Here is a 17,573-nt window from a genome sequence, read left to right as displayed (position 1 = left end):
CTGAATATAATTTACATGAAAAATCATACAACTTTGATTTAAGATTAATGAACTTTATCGAATTGTGGATAGTAATGTAGTTGTTCGTAACGACTGCCATTTGTAAGGACTATAAAGCATAAAACAGATTTGAGGTTCGATTACCTCAAACATTTTCATAGTGTTCGATACAACGGTTCAAATTTAAGCATTGAAATGTTCGATCACTTTAAAACACTGCTTTATAATCTTTTCAATAGTGAAATAATGAATAAAGCTATTGTAAACCCAGTTACCAAATAAACATCTTGATAAAGTTAATTTTCATATTCTTATTAAAACAATAAAAATATTTGCCAATATGTATGTCGATAAAGAATAATATATACACTACAAAAGCTTACTGATGTACCGAACATAGTATTATATTATAAACTTCTTGATAGAACATTTTTACTCTCTTTTTAACCAAATAACAACTTTTACTCGCCTTTATAGTTATTATACTTGTTTCCAGATTCAAGTATACATCTATTCAAAATCGATTCCTTTGCACGTTATTCACTTCTTATTCACTACGTTTACGCACGTAACAAAAACAACAATGCTTGTGCGCGACTTGTTAGGTAGTAGTATAAAAGCAAAGATAAAAGAGATATTTATGGCGTTTTCGATTGGTAAATTTGGATTGAATCTAGATTTACTCTCGATCTGTAAAATCTTGTTGCCCAATGGAACGTTTTTAGAGTAATCTTACATTTTTGTAGGCAATTATATTTTTCATAAATACATATATCGAATCATATTACACTTTATCTGTCACATCATATAAAACAGCTGTACATTTCAGAGTAATCTTGCTTCCCTGACAAAAACATCTAGAGTGTTATAAATTAATCTCGACTGTTTTGCTCGAGATTTTCCAATCGAAATTGAAATTTACACTAAAATTGAATATCGATTGAAAAAGTTACCAATCAATAACAGAATTAGAATATTCAATCAATTAAATTATTTTTGGATATCCCAACATGATTTCTTTATAATTAACTTCATCAGACCAAATGAACAGAAATGTTATTAATTAAAGTTCAATTGTCATAATATGGGGAATTATTAGAGATATCTTATATACACTTAGCGCTAAAAGTCTGCGTTCACTTCTTAATATTTAAATTAAAACAATTAAAATTTACAGAAATATTAAATAGAGTAGCCTGTGGGATAACCCTGCGTTTAATAACACCTTTTAGGCCTCTGCATGGACTCAACCAGTTTTGCAGTATCCTGTACGTTTATTATTGGTTATTCTTTCTTGATGACGTTTCTTAGCATATCCTACCTGAAAATCGTATGCTCTGGGATAACCTCTGCGTTTAATAACCCCTTTTAGGCCTCTGCATGGACTCAACCAGTTTTGCAGTATCCTGCGCGTTTATTATTAGTCATTCTTTCTTGAAGATCTTTCTTAACATATCCTAGCTGAAAATCGTCCGCTGGCGAATCTTATTTTCCAAATAAACTCACTGATGTTTTATGGGACTAAGGTCTGCTGATTCTAGTAGTGTTTGAAATTGCCTGGGAGCATGATTCAGCAGGTTGTGTATGTACCTTCCATTCTTCTTATTACCAAAACCTTTGTTATATTATATTTTAATATTTTTCGAATATTAAAGCTTAGAAAAAAACTAATACTTCTATGTTTACACTAAAAAGCAACATTATTGTTGTTTTTGTAATTCTTATTGCAGTTAGAAGTCAAGCAAGCAAAGCCAAGGCCAGTCATTGTTAAAATTTAATTTTTTTCAAAAATATAAGCATTAACACTGCACTGTTTATGCGATAAGCTTTCTTACGTTAAATAAGAACTTTCATACCAAAAACAAGACTTGCTGTAAGAAAAAAAAAGCACACTTCTAATTAGAATTTTCACAGTTAAACTGCAAAAACAATACTAACTGTAGGACTATAACTATCTTATTAGAATTTAAACAGTTAAAGTTTATAGAAAAACATTCTTTTGCAGAAATATTTGGAATCTTAATAATTTCATGTAAAGACCAATTAACTGCTGAGATAAAAATGTTTATCTTTATAGGTTAATTAAATACATATAATGTTGCATGATAAAAACAGCAACTTCTAGAAAAATCTTTACGGTACTATCAGCATATAATTAGCGTGTTATCAAAGTAAATGAAGTAAAAAAATAAAGCTTTGTCTTTAAGAAAACAACATTAAAATCAACAAAAAGCACTTAAATTATGAAAACATACGAGAGAACTTAAACCCGTAAAAAGAATAATAAAAATTAAAGATAATTTTTATGACTGAAACTCAATAACAAAAATAATTGTATAAAATAAAACGGATAAATGCATCGCTTCTGTGTAACGTTCAATGACTTAAATTTTACTTAAATTTAACAATTGGAACATATAAAACAATAAATTGAAATAAAATTTTGTGCGCATTCACACAAAGTTCACATATCCACACACATATATGCACTTAACATGTGTGTGTGCATTGTCTATTTATCGTAGACACAAAGTTACCGTAAAAAAGTTAAACAATATTGATTTTTCAATAATTCTAATCAGATTTTTATGTTTGTTCGATTTTTATTAACAAATAGAAAGCATAAATCATAGAAATACCCAGTCTTCAAGTGAATCGTATATGTGTTGGTGTACAAAGATGGCTGCATAAAATAATAAATAAATAAAGTAGAGAAGGAAAAATCAAAACATAAATTGTAAAACGAACAAAATGATAATAAAAAAATATATATGTATGTATTTAAATATACAATTTAAAAATATATAAAGTAATATAAATTAACTTTCAAAATAATTACAAAAATGTTTAATATTTTTTTGCATTTCAATTTCGATAATTAATTCATTTACTTTACTTACAACCTTGACATATTATTTGTTCGTTTTATGCAATTTTAGCACATATTTTTAAATGAAACTAAATAGGATATGTATAAATATTTATTATTAAACACCGCCACCATTACCACTTTAAACTACCATTACGTGTTGCCACCAAATGGAACGGGAGTTTTAGCATAACCAATCCCGTTTTTATCTTAATTACTTAATATTTTCCTCTTCTATTTTATTATTTTTTTTTCTTGTTACCATAAAACTTCACTGCAAAATCGATTTTTACACTTTATTTTGCACCATTTATTTACTTACAGTTTATTATTCATGTTTGATGGCATTCTTACAATTCGTAATGGTTGCAAACTAAAACACTTGGAAGAAAAATAAAATAAAATCAAAAGCGTTGATGTAACTGTTTTTAACTTTTTTTGTTAACACTGAATTTGTCTTCCGTCAAAAACAAAAACTGTTCACTTATTTCTCCACTATGAACCTTTAGCTTTGAAGTCAATTAGAAAACTGGTCCTTTATTATTTTTACACTCTATATATGTATGTATAAGTGATGTGTACAAAAATGTTTAAAGTGCACTTGTGAACTTCTGTAGCACTGCCAGCATTAAAATAATCAAAGAAAACATTCAAATTATATGTCAACTACAAAAAACAGCTGTTGTAACATCAACTTCTCACTCTCATGTAATTGGGATGTAAGAAAAAGTAAAAACGTAACACATTTTATAGCGCTATTTATAATATTATAATTATCACGAAATCCATATGCCTATTAATAATTTCTTTATTGTTCATATGTTTATTGTTTATATATATAATTAGTTTTTTCTCATTGATGTTACTACAATTTATATATAATTTAAAAACTCAACAAACACAAACACTAATTGATCATATGGATTCTATATTTGAATTAAAGCATTATAAATACTTTTTAATATCTGCATTAAAATATGAAAAAATAATTTTGAACATTTTATTTGAACGAGTGTAAACGTTTAGAATATATCAGTACATCGTATGAGTAGTGATCAATAATATTTATATATATATACATGCGTGAATATACCTCAAAATACTTTGAAAGAATAAGCGAACAAGCTAATGGCTATAGGTTTGCTAGACGAGAGTGATGAGGTCAAAAGGTTTAAAAAGTTATATGCATTAGACTTCTCATTTAGAAATTAAATTATTATTAAGTAATTGTACAATATCTATAAGTTAAAAGTATATTTATCAGGACATGATGAAATTTGTAGTACTTGTAGTAAAACTCAAGTAAAAAAACAAGTTAACTGCAAACTGAGAGCGTAACACAAATAAAGTGCCAAATTACGCTGTTTACATAGATTTTCATGGAACAGTTTGTGTAAAATCTGGTGAGAACATCAATGCTGCTCAAATAAACAATATAAAAATTTAAATTCAAACCAAAACAGCTGATATAAACATCACACAATTTTCACTTCAAATAAAATGTACGAGTAAAGTCTATGTAGTATTTTCAAATTTCGACAGGAATGTTACGTTCTCTCAGATGCTCTTATTTATTCGAAAGTTTGGAACACACTTCTGCATACACAGTGTTACTCAAAGTTACTACAAGTAGCTCGTGGAACAGACTTAGTATTTTAATACTTTTTAGTTGTGCTTAAATTTTAAAGGTCATATTTCAATATTTAATATTACATATTTGTCTCAAAATAGCACCAATTTTGACATTGTGGGTAACATCAAATTAAACAATGAGAACAGTCACAGAAAACTTTGTTATCGTCACCAAATTTTAATAGAAATTTTACAATTTCTTTCTTGATTTTTATATTTACGTTGATAACAACAACAATTTCACATGAAACGTAACCATGACTGTTAATGACAATTAGAAGGAACATGTGATCTAATTATAATTTTTAACATTAGTTGACTTGAATTAAAAAAAGTACGAGATTTTTTTATTTAAATAATAATTTATTTAATTTATTATTATTATATGTTATTATAATCATTTACGTCCCTTAATCATTGTTCTATGTATAGTGTGTATGATAAGTTTTAAGTGTCTTAGCCATTGTTCTATGCTAAGTGGAAATGTCAAACATTGGTTTTACTTTTAAATTTTTTAGCTTCGATGTTGGCTGCACTGCGTTATTAAGATTTAATTTTGAGCGCGTATGTTTGCCAGAAAGTATTATTTCATTTTCAAATTAAATCCAGTGCCACATGCAAGTTAAAGTATTGTTTTGTAAGATAATAAAAATAAATGGAAAAAATTGAGGCTGCATTAAAAGGAACTCGCCAAGAGGCTGAGAGTATAGTGCCAGAAATTGCAAAAACCGTTGAAAGATATGGAAAATATGGTGGCAGTGAAGGACGCCAAAACCAATTGATATATTGTTATAAAGTTTTACGAAAAATCTGTGTGGTTATAGCAAATTACAAGGCGACGCACTATGATATTTACTGTGATATTTTAAAACGGGCTTTTGAACCTCATATAGATCCAACAGCGAGTGGTCAATATTGGTCTAAATATTTGGAATATTGGCGATATTTTCATTATTTGATAATGGAAAAGGTTTTTATTATTTTAAAATATTTAATGTATATGTATGTAAATTATTTGGTTGTTTTACTTTAGGATTTATATACGCAGGCATCAAGAATATGTGCACATTTTGCTTCACAGTCAAATGTATTGATAAACGAGGATGATTATCAATTCATAATGAGTACATATTTTCAACATTTACTTGTACAACACAAGCACAGTTCTTACGATATTAAATCAGCTGAAAGAGGCTCCTTGTATATTTTAAATCGTTTAATAGATCTTTTTACAGCTATGCTTAAATGCAATACTGATTTGAATTTTTGCTATCCAAAACTTTTGTCACATTTCATACAATATGGGCTACCCAAACGTGCGTTTAACTTGTACGACTATACCGAATCTTTGTCAAATACAGCTACAAAAATGTTTGACACTTTTTTTACGCTTTTGGCACAGTTGAAGACTCCGCTGACTTCAAAGGCAGATGCAGAGTTAGAAGCTCAATTTCACATTAAAGCCTTTCTCGATTTTTTGGAGTTTGATGTAAACAGCAGTCGACATCATTCTTTAGTCATGAAGCATTTACGAGCGTGTCGTGATATAACTAACTTGCAAAGCAATAAATCTATGGGATATCTGTTCTGTTTACTCTATTATTATGTAAAATTTGTTTATACGACAGAATACACTGCAAGCTCAGCATTTTCTTACACTGAACTTTGTCACAAATTCAGTAGTTTCCTTGATAAATTTGGTGTCACTTTAATTGAATCTGCATGGTCAAAGGACATTCTCGCAGCATTTATTATGTTTTTAGAAAAAGTGCACGTTTATGATACTCCGACGCAAGTGCTTCCTAGCATTTGGCTAAAGATAAATACGGTTGAAGCATACGTTGCTCATTTTCAATTAATATCCAGTCTTATTAAAGTCGCTGGAGGTGTAACTGAAAGTAGTTTAAAAAAACTAAGTTGTTGCAGTAGTGTTAGAAAGCATCTAATATTATCTCTATCCCAGTTTGCACTTGTGGCGTATAATTACTTTATTATCGACATCAGGGTAAATATAAATTTCAATGACGTTCTTATATTTTTTTTATAAAACCTTTTTATGCAGGAATTTGCTACAGAGTTAGATGTTGTAGATAATAGCTTACTGAAAATAATACGCCATTCAATTGATGTGTTAAATAGCATGTCATGTTCTAACAAACCTTATCACTTTCGCTACATGTACGCACAATTTTCAAGTATAACACGAAATATAACAACTACAGCAAATGCCAAAATGTGTGTTACTCTATGTGAGATGCTAGTAAAAGTCAAAAACAATTTTGAAGCAACGGATTGGTCATTATTGCTAAGACGTATTTACAAGACAGTATTGGTTTCCGATGATAAAAAGCTGATGAAGCAATTGCATTGTTATTACATAGCATCTATGCTGCATGTGACATCACAACCTGATTTAGCAGCAATGCGTAATCAAATAGCAATATTTCATTCATCAGCATTTGACCAAGACTCTGATATGTGTTTGTTGGAACTGTATGAAAAGTCAGTAGGTGCACTGAAACCTACCCTCGAGCCACATCAGAAAAGGTTATTGCACTGGTTAGAGTTGCAGCATATAAATGAGTATAAAAAAGGAAATCTTGTGCTACGAAAGTCATTAATAAGTTATAGTCAAACGGAATTTGACACCGTAATGTCAGTACGTGGAGGTAAACTGCAATCAGACACTACTGTTAATATAAATTCTATCTATGAAAGACTGAAATCCAAAGTTAAAACAAATAAAAGTTTAAATCGTTTGGAGCATCTTATGTTTGCGCATGTGAGTGCATATTTTTTGCGCGTAAAGACTGAAAAAAGACCATCAACGGATGCAACTAAACACTGCATTGAAGAGAATTTGGAAGATTTAATGCAACACAAAGAGTTGCTAAGTATTACTGTATCTACAGAGTGGTTACTACTGGATGAAGCGGCAGATAGTCTACAGTCATTTGAAGCTTTCTTTTATAAGGTATATTAGTTGAATTATATTAAATATTTATTCAGTACAATTGCATTCTATATACCAATTTAGATCGATACAGACTTTTTGTGTAATGATGGAGCGTTCCTTGATTGGAAACTTATACTTGATGATATTGCAACAATTGCTCTTACATTCAACCTATCAGGCTATTCAAAATATGCCATAGAAGCTTGGCTTTTACATTATAAAATTGCTGACACAATTGACGATCATTTTAATTGTCTGCGTAGTTTAACTCAGCTGTGTGCATCATCAGAACAAATGGAAAATAGCGGAAAGGGAAAATCGTTCGATTTACAGAAGCACATCGATAGAAAGTTGCCTTTTATATTGCAATCAATACAAAACATATTACCACTACTAAAGCGTCACCAAAATTATTTACTCAATTGTTTGACACAACTTTCGTATTATTACGCGCGCAAAGGTAATCTCTGTTATACTCAAATAATGATGAATTTAATTGAGAGTACGCACGCTGAATTACCAGACCGCGCAGATAAATATGATATAATAAAGTTCACACTGCATGTTGTAAAATTTAAGATACTGTGGAAAAACTTGGGTAATGAATTATGTAAAACGGAAACCGATTTGGAGTTGAAACAGTCCTGTTTACTACGCCATGTTATGGCATTAGTAGACCAAGTTCGCAATGTTGTCTTCATTTGTTCTGATGATTACACCACCTTTCTAATACTAATGTTTGACTTTATTCAACAAATAGCTGAATGCGCTTGCAATCGCTTAACTGATAATATATTGAGTGGATTTTTTATATCTATACTGAAAATAGGCATTCAAATGGGTTTGGCTTTACGAATTGTTCAAATATTTAGTTCATGGATGATGACCAATTTACAAATGGAACAAATTACAAAAGCACAAGTAAGTAAAAATTGATGTTTAAAGTTATAAGTTATAGTTCAATATAATTATAATCTTACAATTTTCGCAATATATACATAGTTTTTTCTTCTAACAATTTTTATTCTTATTTCAGACAAAGTTAAAGTTATTGGAATGCATATTAGGTTTGGGAAACTGCTCGGTATTAAAGCAAATGAAAAAAGAATTGCAATCTGTTGAACCAAAAACAGAAAATGCTTTAGATGAAGTCAATTTGTGCATGGAACCCATAAGAAAAATGGTAGTTACGCAATTATCTCCAATTCATGGGGTATGTATAAATTTAATTTATTTAAAACGTTACCAAAATTAATATTTAAAGAAGAAGTGTATGAGTTAGCATTAAATATAAGCTTAACGATTTGAGTTAATTCAGATAATTTAAGCATATATTGTAGTTGTGGAGATTTATATAGCAGGTTACATGAATAAATTACAAGTACGTATACATTGCTTTGAATATGGTTAGGTAAAGGAAGTGTGAAAGCGGCAGGGGATTGTTTGAGAAACTAGAGTAGATTGGGAATGGATGCCATTTATCTACTCTTTAAAAATAATCTGGATCAAGGCGGAGAATCTAGCAACTTCAAGAGAAAGAGCCAAAGATCAAATAAACTTAGGTTGGTGTGTGCATTGGGACATGAAAATAGATATGGTCCCAAAATGGGTATAGTCTGTAAAAAGATATAGTCCCAAAAGGTATATAGACCCAAAAGAGATATAGCCACAAAAGGGATATAGTCACAAAAGAGATATAGCCAAGAAAGGGGTAGTGTCACAAAAGGGATATAGCCAGAAAAGGAATATAGTCACAAAAAGGATATAGTCTCTTTTGGGACTGGTATAATTTTCTATATAAAAATTTTAATCCTATATTGTGGTTTGTGTTAATTATTGATTCAGTTATATTTATCGGATAATAAATCTTGTTTATTTTTACTTTATATTTAACTTTTAACTTTATATTCTCACAAGAGGAATACAGTCTTTTAGGGGATTATATATGTCTATATAATGCTCGTATTCAATAATTTATTATTAAAATAGTATTATTAATGCTAGTAATTTGTTAATACGGGCTTCGTCTGGTAAAAATCAAAAATAAGTTTTTTTAATCCTATATAGCAATTTATATTATCTATTGATTTAGTTATAATTATAGGATAATAAATCTTCTACAACTTGTTCTACAACAGTTGAAAATGTTTTTCTTTAAGTTAATTTTTATATTATTTATATTAATAAAACTATTTTTCTTCTCCAGAAAAATCTTAATCTTAGCGCTTTGATTGTAAAACAAGATTTGAATCGGTTCTTAAATTGCTCGAATAAATTATTGAAGAAGCATGAAGTACTGGAATGGTCATATTTTATTGTTGGTTGTCTGAATGCACGTTTATTGTTTCTCGCTTTTAAACACGATGCTTTGGAGGTGTTTTATGAAAACTGTTACAAATGGTTACAGGAGAAAAAAGAAAGACTTCCACCTGAAAACTATCCACATGTAGAATTGTTTTTTACGCAGCATTATGTCAATTATCTGCGGGCAATAAAAAAATATGAAAAAGCTCTAACATATCTTAAAAATGTCATTACAAAAACAAATAATATGAATCGGAATTTAGATGTTGCTTATCGTATTAATTTCTTATTACAAATTCAAGCAATCGAACGGGAATTGGAACAAAAATCGAAAGATGCAGCAGATCCATCCAAACCAACCAAATTACGTAGAATGCTGGAATACAATAACTCACCAGTTATGTTAGACAAGAGTAGAAGTCCAGTGTTTGATGAGAACCAAAAACAAAATGTGAAACCTAAGTCAATCAATATGAATAAAGCTTATTTAATAGTAGATGAGAAGAACAAAAGAAAACCAGTACCAAGAAATGCAATACCAAAAACAAGTACCAAAACATCGATTGCCGATGATTCAAGCCTAAGCACCAAAAAATCAAGTGTTGAGCCATGCGCTACCAATATTATAGTGTTGAATGATAGCACTGCTGAAACAGAACTGAAAACAAAGAAAGTAACTCCGAAACGCATCGAGATTGATGTGAAAGATGTATTAAGTGGTAATTTTGTATTTGATAAATATTCCACATATGTACTCAAAAAGCCAACAGTAGCTGAACCTGACAGAAATGGAGAAAGTTCAGCTCAAAAAAAGAAAAGCTCACCTTTGGAAAAGTCATTATTGATGGAATTTGCTGGTTTAGCGATTTCAGACGAGAATGGCAGTCAAGCATCCAAAGTAGATGTCAATAAGGAAAATGGTACAAAACAGAAAATTAAGAATACAGCTCCACTGCGAGAAGTTGTAATTGAAGTTAGTGATGTATTGAGTGGTAATGTTGTATATGATGAATTTACCACATACATTCTAAAAAGACCATCAAGTCACACAATTTTATCTACTTCTGAAAAAAAGGCATCGACTTCAATTCAAAAACAGAAAGAACAGTCTTCACAAAAGTCACTAGGGACTGTGGATTTAGTATCTTCAGATGAAAATCTTAGTCAAACCTCCAAAGCAATAGAGAATAATAAGAAAGTGATAACTGCTACACCGAGTACATCTAATACAAAATCTGCGAAGCCCTCCACATCGACTGCAACAAAGCGCGGTACTCGACAACGCTTAGGCAGAGGTACCAATTTAGATAATATTGAAAACGTCGATCCATCTGTATTCAAAGTAGAGAACGCTCCGAAAGCACCGGACTCTGCGCGTACAACAAGACGTCGTCGGAATTTATAAATAGGCAATCATGAAAACTATACAAAAATTTTTTAATATTGAATATTTTTTATTTTAATTTTAAAGATATTTTGTTCAGAAAATTAATACAATTGTTTTTGGTTTTATGTAATTTCAAATTTAAATTTTGTTTTATTTTTTAATAAATTTTTATTACCAATGTATAAATAAATATTTACGAAATTTTTTAAATTATCATATTAAAATCTCTGTCAGGTCAAGTCGGTCAAATGTGTGAAATAAGTTTATAATTATTTACTAAAGTAAGAACCTTATAGATATTTTTATGTTTCAGTGAAATACACTTAAAAATACACAATACACAATGAAGTTGTCGATTTTATTCTAAAAATTGTAAATATTGCATATACATTGAATTATTAACTTAAATTTAAATCACAAAAACAAACTCTTTCACTGCATTCACGCACGCAGTTGGTGGTAAACTTATGAATACGTCATGGCTGTTATGCTATGACTACTCTTGCGTTTATATTTTCCAAAATCAAAGATTTAAGTATAGTAGTAACAAAAAGTAACAAGTTACAAGTTACTTTATCCGCCCGGTTATCATGTTTACTCAATGCAAGACAGGATAAGAGATGCGTGACGTCTAGAACTCTAGTTGGGGCAAACTCTGGACAAGTAACTGTTTGCCAAGTGTTTATAATTGGGTTAGAACAGTTCTTGCTGCACTAGGAAGGCGTTTTCTTTTCCCAGGTATATCAGGAGATCTGTTGAGAACTTTGTTTTTAAGCATCCATAAAAATGATATTGCTTCAGCTGTTAGTCCTTGCTTTTATTCGACTTCACTGCTACGAAAATATTGATCGATGAATCACAGCGTGGAATGAAGAGATATGTTCTTCATTTTGGGATGTCTATTGGAATGTTCTTTGTGTGATACGCAAGGGGATTTTGCTTAAACCTTAATTCGGTATGCTCTTTTATAAGAAGTATTTTAGAGTTTGCATAAAGATGGTTACAATGTAACATGCGATTTTTGTCGGTAGCCGGTTGTAGCACAGGAATGAAATGCACTATCTTAAAGGTTGCGGCCCCAAACGTCTAATTCATGATCAGGTCAATTAGAAAAGAAACCATAAAGATTTTAAATTTCAATAATGGGATTTGATACAAGAGGTGGATAACAGTTTTGTCTTCATTCGCTGAGCCATAACCTCAATAAAAGTCATTAGAGGGTAGACCATGACTTAATGTATGCGCTTAAGTAACCCAAGAGGCGTGATGTTACTTACTAGCAAATATTTTTTGGCAATGTTTCATAGTGTATTATCCATATTTTCAAAAAGGGTGTATATATTCCAAATGATAAGCTAATAATTGTATACCTTTTTAATACGCTGTGACCTGACAGCACTGTTTTTGTAGTATGGAGTTGATACCGCTTTAGTTTAGCAAATGACTGGTATATGAATTTTATACAGTTTTGTTAGGTTAGTCTTGTGATCTTCCTAGGCTTTCCTTAACAACCTCAACTAACTGAAATATAAATATATATATACAGATTATTAACTTCGGGAGATATAAGGAATATTATGAACTATATATAGTTTTTTTCAAAAAGATTTGTACATATAACTGTAATAATATATTAGAAATCTGAAAATAAGTCAATTTATTAAATAAAATAAAATTAAATTTATTATTAACAGTGACCGATAAAGAATGTTTGTAAATTCCTTTTGTTCTACGAATCAATTTTGATAGAACTATAAATAAATAAATTAAGTTATTTGACAGAACAAAAGTCTTGTTTGAATATGTTGATACTATTGCCCAAAGTTGAGATTTAAATGTACCTTACACCATTTTTTTCTAGAGACATCATTTTGAACGCCTCATCCCTATATAAATACTTCGTTTACAAGAGAACGAGTGAGTGTGCAAGGTATAAGATATTGTTTTATTGTTGTGAGAAAAAAAAATAAAATAAAAATGGGTTACCTTCTAAATTTTGTGTGACTTCAGCGACGGTATCGCTAAATACACTAAACAGACACATTAGATGGATGTCGTGCTATTCTGCCATAAAATCCTAGGCATACATACATAATAATACATGCAGATAATTTATTTTCCCCAGTTTATGCACTTTATAACATAATAATATGTGTAAATATGCAAGCTCTGCTATTATCATCGCAATACCACATTTCCTATTAGGCATGACAGAATTTAAATGTCAATTGGAAATAGGAATTGGAGAAAAGCAGGCCTTGTTTGCTACATTTTTGGATATGTTAATTTAAAAATTAAATATTTTATTTGTTACAAAAAGTTGTAAATTTTGGTCTTAACAATTGGAGAATCAAAATTCCGACATGAGTGTAGGCTGCTACGTACAATGCAAACCTGTGAATCATGAAAAAGGAGAAAGTACTGGATGGCGTGGTACTTTTTTCTATCCCGGTGGTGGTACCTATAAGGGATACTGGACCAAAAGTAAGCAAGACCATTATGGTGTAAAGATCACAAAAAAGGGTATGGCTTATGATGGACAATGGCTTGATGGTAAGCGCCATGGGTTTGGAACGATGCGTAAAAGTAAACCGGATGGTACTTATGAAAAGTACTACGTTGGAGATTGGAAATGTGACAAGAAAAGCGGTGAGGGTAAGCAATTCTTTCCAGATGGCGTTTATTATGGTTGGTGGAGAAATAATAGGCGTGACGGTCTCGGCATCATGTGGTTTGAGGATGGTACTTGTTATCTAGGAGAATGGAGATCTGATTATTATCATGGAGTTGGTGTATTCTTTTATTGTAAGTTGATTTAAAAAAAATGTTTAATTTTAAATGCAATTAAGATATATTTAAATACTTTGTTTTAGTAAATGGCAACCGTTATGAAGGACATTACGCGCAAGGTCTCAAAAATGGCGAAGGTACATTTTATCATAATCATACAGGACAAATACAAAAAGGAATGTGGGAGAATGATATATGCAAAACATCAATGATAATTGATGAATTTCGTAATCAAGTTGATCATCCCTCCGAATATCCAATACCGCCGGTATATAATATGTATATTGTTCAATGTTTTGTAATTTATAAAAATGTTGGTTATTTTTAGTTGCGCCTTGTTGATCCCAATAAGTTAATAAGAAACTTTTTCCGTCCATATATGGTTAATGCAGACAAACCACCAAAATCTTTACAGGTACAGATATAAAATTGAAATCGGTTTTGTATATAATAAGTTTAATAATATTTCAAATTTCTTAGGAACTATTATGTATTAAATTTGTACAAAAGTTCAAGCGACTTAATATGATCGATCCCAAAGGTAAATGGTATACAAAAATTCAATTCGATGACCCAAAATATATATGCACTTGTAAAGAATTGGAGAAACCTATTGTGCTGCGTCAAAGAATACCTAAATTGTAATCTATTACTGATATATTTCAATTAAAGTAATTGCAAATTGGATATATATATATATTTGTTAATTGCTTTACTATTCTGTATAATAAAAAAATACTGATTTAGATCTCTAACTATAATGGATTTATTTTATAGATGAACTTTTATTCTAATAAGTTATTGTAATTATTGCATTGATATTTTTTTAATCGATCTCCAATTGTCTAGTTTATTTATTCTTGAGTAAGAATCTCTAGATATTGTTGTCAATGCGATTGGTTTCTTTACAGGCTATTATATATAAGCTATTGTTATATTTAAATATTTGAATAATTTCTCCATTGAAAATTAGTTGTTTAAGCGTTGTGCCTACGATATTCTTTTTATTAATCAATTTTTTTAAAGAATAATTATTCTATATGCATTTACAAATAAAATATATAAGTTCAGAATTTTATAAATGGTATGGGTATATTTTATTTATTTTTTAATAAAAATTATTTGTATATATAATATAATTCTACTTATTTTGATTACATATATTCATATCATAAATTCTTATGCAATTTTATTAATATTTTTATTATACTAAACACAGTATACATAGTTAATTAAATAATTATATAAATAAAAAATACTAAAAGAAAAAAATTTTATTTTATTATAATTTATTGAAAATTGAAAGAATAAAAAATTAAGTTTAAATTTTTTTTTATCTTACAAGATAAAAATGCGAATCTCTTTCAGTATTGTTATATCATATATATGCTATTGCTTTTAAGTATAATAGTAAAGTATGATTATTAAATAAAATATGTAAATAAAAAAAATAAAAATAAAAGTGATGTTAAAATCAGAATATTTAATTTAAAAAAATTTTTCATTTTTAAAAATTTAGCATATAAGACAATTATTCAAAATTAAATATAAAAAAAAAATTTAATAGTTATGTATAAAATAATGGTTATTGATTAAATAAAAATAATTATTTAAAAAATTAATAATACAAAGTGATAATAAAACTAGGAATATATGAAAATTAATTTTCAAAATTTTAGTGTTGTAAAATTATTTTATATATTAATTTAAAGTATGCTATAATATTAAAAAATAACTTATGTTACTGCTTTAAAGAATATTTTCCAGTAAAAAATTATTTTTTTTGTATTTTAGTTATAAATTAATTTTTAAAATATTTTTTTTATAATGTATGACAGTTTATAAAAAAATATTTTGTTTTTAAAAAAAATATATATTTTTATAAATAAATAACTAAAACCTTTGAGATTTGTGGAAGTGTTTTAATTTTCTTAATGTGTGTAAAGTATAATTATTGTAATAATTATTAATTCCGATATATAATGTGGGCAATAAACTTCTTATATAAAATTTTACAAAAATATTTTTACAAATACTTATATTTAAGAGTAACACATTATCAGTTAGTAATAAAAATTCAATAATTATTGTTTCTAAAAAATTTACCAACTAAATAAAATTAGAATTTCGTTTGCATATTGCAAAGTTAAAAATACGGTGTACAATATCACAATTGCATATTTAATATAATAAACTAATAAACTAATCGAATGAATTTATCATATAAAATATTACACATTTACGTCTTTTGTATTTTAATTCGTATCAATAATAATTAAACATATTTACGATTTACGATCTATGATCTACCATAACTTAAAAATTAATCCTAATTATGAATTAAATATTGTTCACACATGTGTGGCTTACTAAAGTTCATAACTTAATCGCTAACAACAAATTATATGCAAAAATACTCGTTTTTCAAGACAGGCTTTAAAGTTGTATGGACTTTATTGGAAGTTAGACAATTTCGCCACTTGCAGCGTAATTTAATCCATTATTTCGATGTTGATGATGCTCCATATGATCTTGCTCCATTTGCTCCTTCAGTATCTCTAATTCTCTTATGCCGGACACAGTTACTTCATACTTGTGTGTCACAAGCGAGCGGTAAAAATGTATAGCAAATGCAAGGAAGATTACTAGTACCGGAATGAGCACAATACACGCTGACCAAGCAGCCGGTTGGCTTAAATCGTAAAATTTCACCCAGCACAGAATAGCAATCTCTATTAGAAATAATATTAGGCCCAGTAGAGTTGAAAATGCCCAGGCCGTCTCAATGTACCAATGTAACCTCTCATGCGGTGATTCGTGCACTAACGAAATGCTGTGCAGATTGCAGACGGTTTCAATGTTTGGAAGTATGCATGTGCTTATCATAAGTGCCAACATATGCACTGCCACGAGCAGCGTAGTACAAATCGCGAAGGCTACTAGCATACCAGCAGGAACGTCAGTGTCATTATTTAATTGAACCTCAACCATTGCCACCTAAAAAAGAAGAGAAATAAATAAAATTAAAAAATAAATAGTAGTATTAGTAGAAATTAATTTTAGTATTTAGTACCAAATGTAAGAGAAAGACTTTGTTTATTTGGAACCCAGCGTACACACTAAAAAGAACGTTAGCCTAGATATTCAACAAAGTATCAATCTTGCCAACAGATGCTACTTCGGGCTAAGTAGGTAATTGAAAGAAAAGCCCTCTTTCGACAAAAAAAAAAATTACGGTCTACAAGTCTATTATAATATTTGCCCTATTTTATAATGCAGAAGCTTGGACAATTACCAACAGTGATGAGAAGGCGTTAAGAGCAATCGGAAGAGAATTCTTCGGTAGATTTGTGGTCCCGTACGTGTTGGGAACGAGTATCAAATTAGATGGAACGATTAGCTATAACCCGATACTGACACAGTTAAACGCATAAAAATTCAGCGGCTTTGCTGACTTAGTGATATCATGCGAATGGAAGAAAATGCTGTAGTTAGATAAGTGTTTGATTCGGTACCCGCAGGTAGAATACTTCCATCGCATCTTCTAAGCAAAAGTTCCAAGCAAAAAGAAATTTTCAAAAAAGTATGCGATTAGTATCGCATAAAAAAACGTTCAAATCCATTGGCAATGGATC

At 29.4% G+C, this 17,573-nt stretch overlaps 3 protein-coding genes across 3 annotated transcripts; 2 read left to right on the top strand and 1 right to left on the bottom strand.

Moving 5' to 3' along the window:
• The first annotated feature begins 5,044 nt into the window (after positions 1 to 5,044).
• Positions 5,045 to 11,219, top strand: LOC119678494 (protein three rows-like). Its single transcript, XM_038090351.1, has 6 exons — positions 5,045 to 5,471; positions 5,535 to 6,506; positions 6,564 to 7,475; positions 7,539 to 8,378; positions 8,494 to 8,670; positions 9,664 to 11,219. Exons 1-6 carry the CDS (start codon positions 5,157 to 5,159, stop codon positions 11,164 to 11,166), a joined length of 4,719 nt encoding a protein of 1,572 aa, XP_037946279.1. The 5' UTR covers positions 5,045 to 5,156; the 3' UTR covers positions 11,167 to 11,219.
• A 2,227-nt stretch (positions 11,220 to 13,446) lies between these two features.
• On the top strand, positions 13,447 to 14,632 carry LOC119682031 (MORN repeat-containing protein 3-like). Its single transcript, XM_038095364.1, has 4 exons — positions 13,447 to 13,953; positions 14,022 to 14,206; positions 14,267 to 14,353; positions 14,419 to 14,632. Exons 1-4 carry the CDS (start codon positions 13,512 to 13,514, stop codon positions 14,581 to 14,583), a joined length of 879 nt encoding a protein of 292 aa, XP_037951292.1. The 5' UTR covers positions 13,447 to 13,511; the 3' UTR covers positions 14,584 to 14,632.
• A 1,554-nt stretch (positions 14,633 to 16,186) lies between these two features.
• LOC119674179 (calcium release-activated calcium channel protein 1-like) lies at positions 16,187 to 17,474 on the bottom strand. Its single transcript, XM_038085302.1, has 2 exons — positions 17,454 to 17,474; positions 16,187 to 16,935 (listed from the first exon to the last, which is right to left on the bottom strand). Exons 1-2 carry the CDS (start codon positions 17,472 to 17,474, stop codon positions 16,402 to 16,404), a joined length of 555 nt encoding a protein of 184 aa, XP_037941230.1. The 3' UTR covers positions 16,187 to 16,401.
• Between the last annotated feature and the right edge of the window lie 99 nt (positions 17,475 to 17,573).

This window comes from Teleopsis dalmanni, chromosome 2 (genome assembly GCF_002237135.1).
Source record: "Teleopsis dalmanni isolate 2A chromosome 2, ASM223713v2, whole genome shotgun sequence".
NCBI classification, from domain to species: domain Eukaryota; kingdom Metazoa; phylum Arthropoda; class Insecta; order Diptera; family Diopsidae; genus Teleopsis; species Teleopsis dalmanni.
Note: the sequence above shows the minus strand (reverse complement) of the source record. Positions and strands in the feature narration are given on the sequence as shown.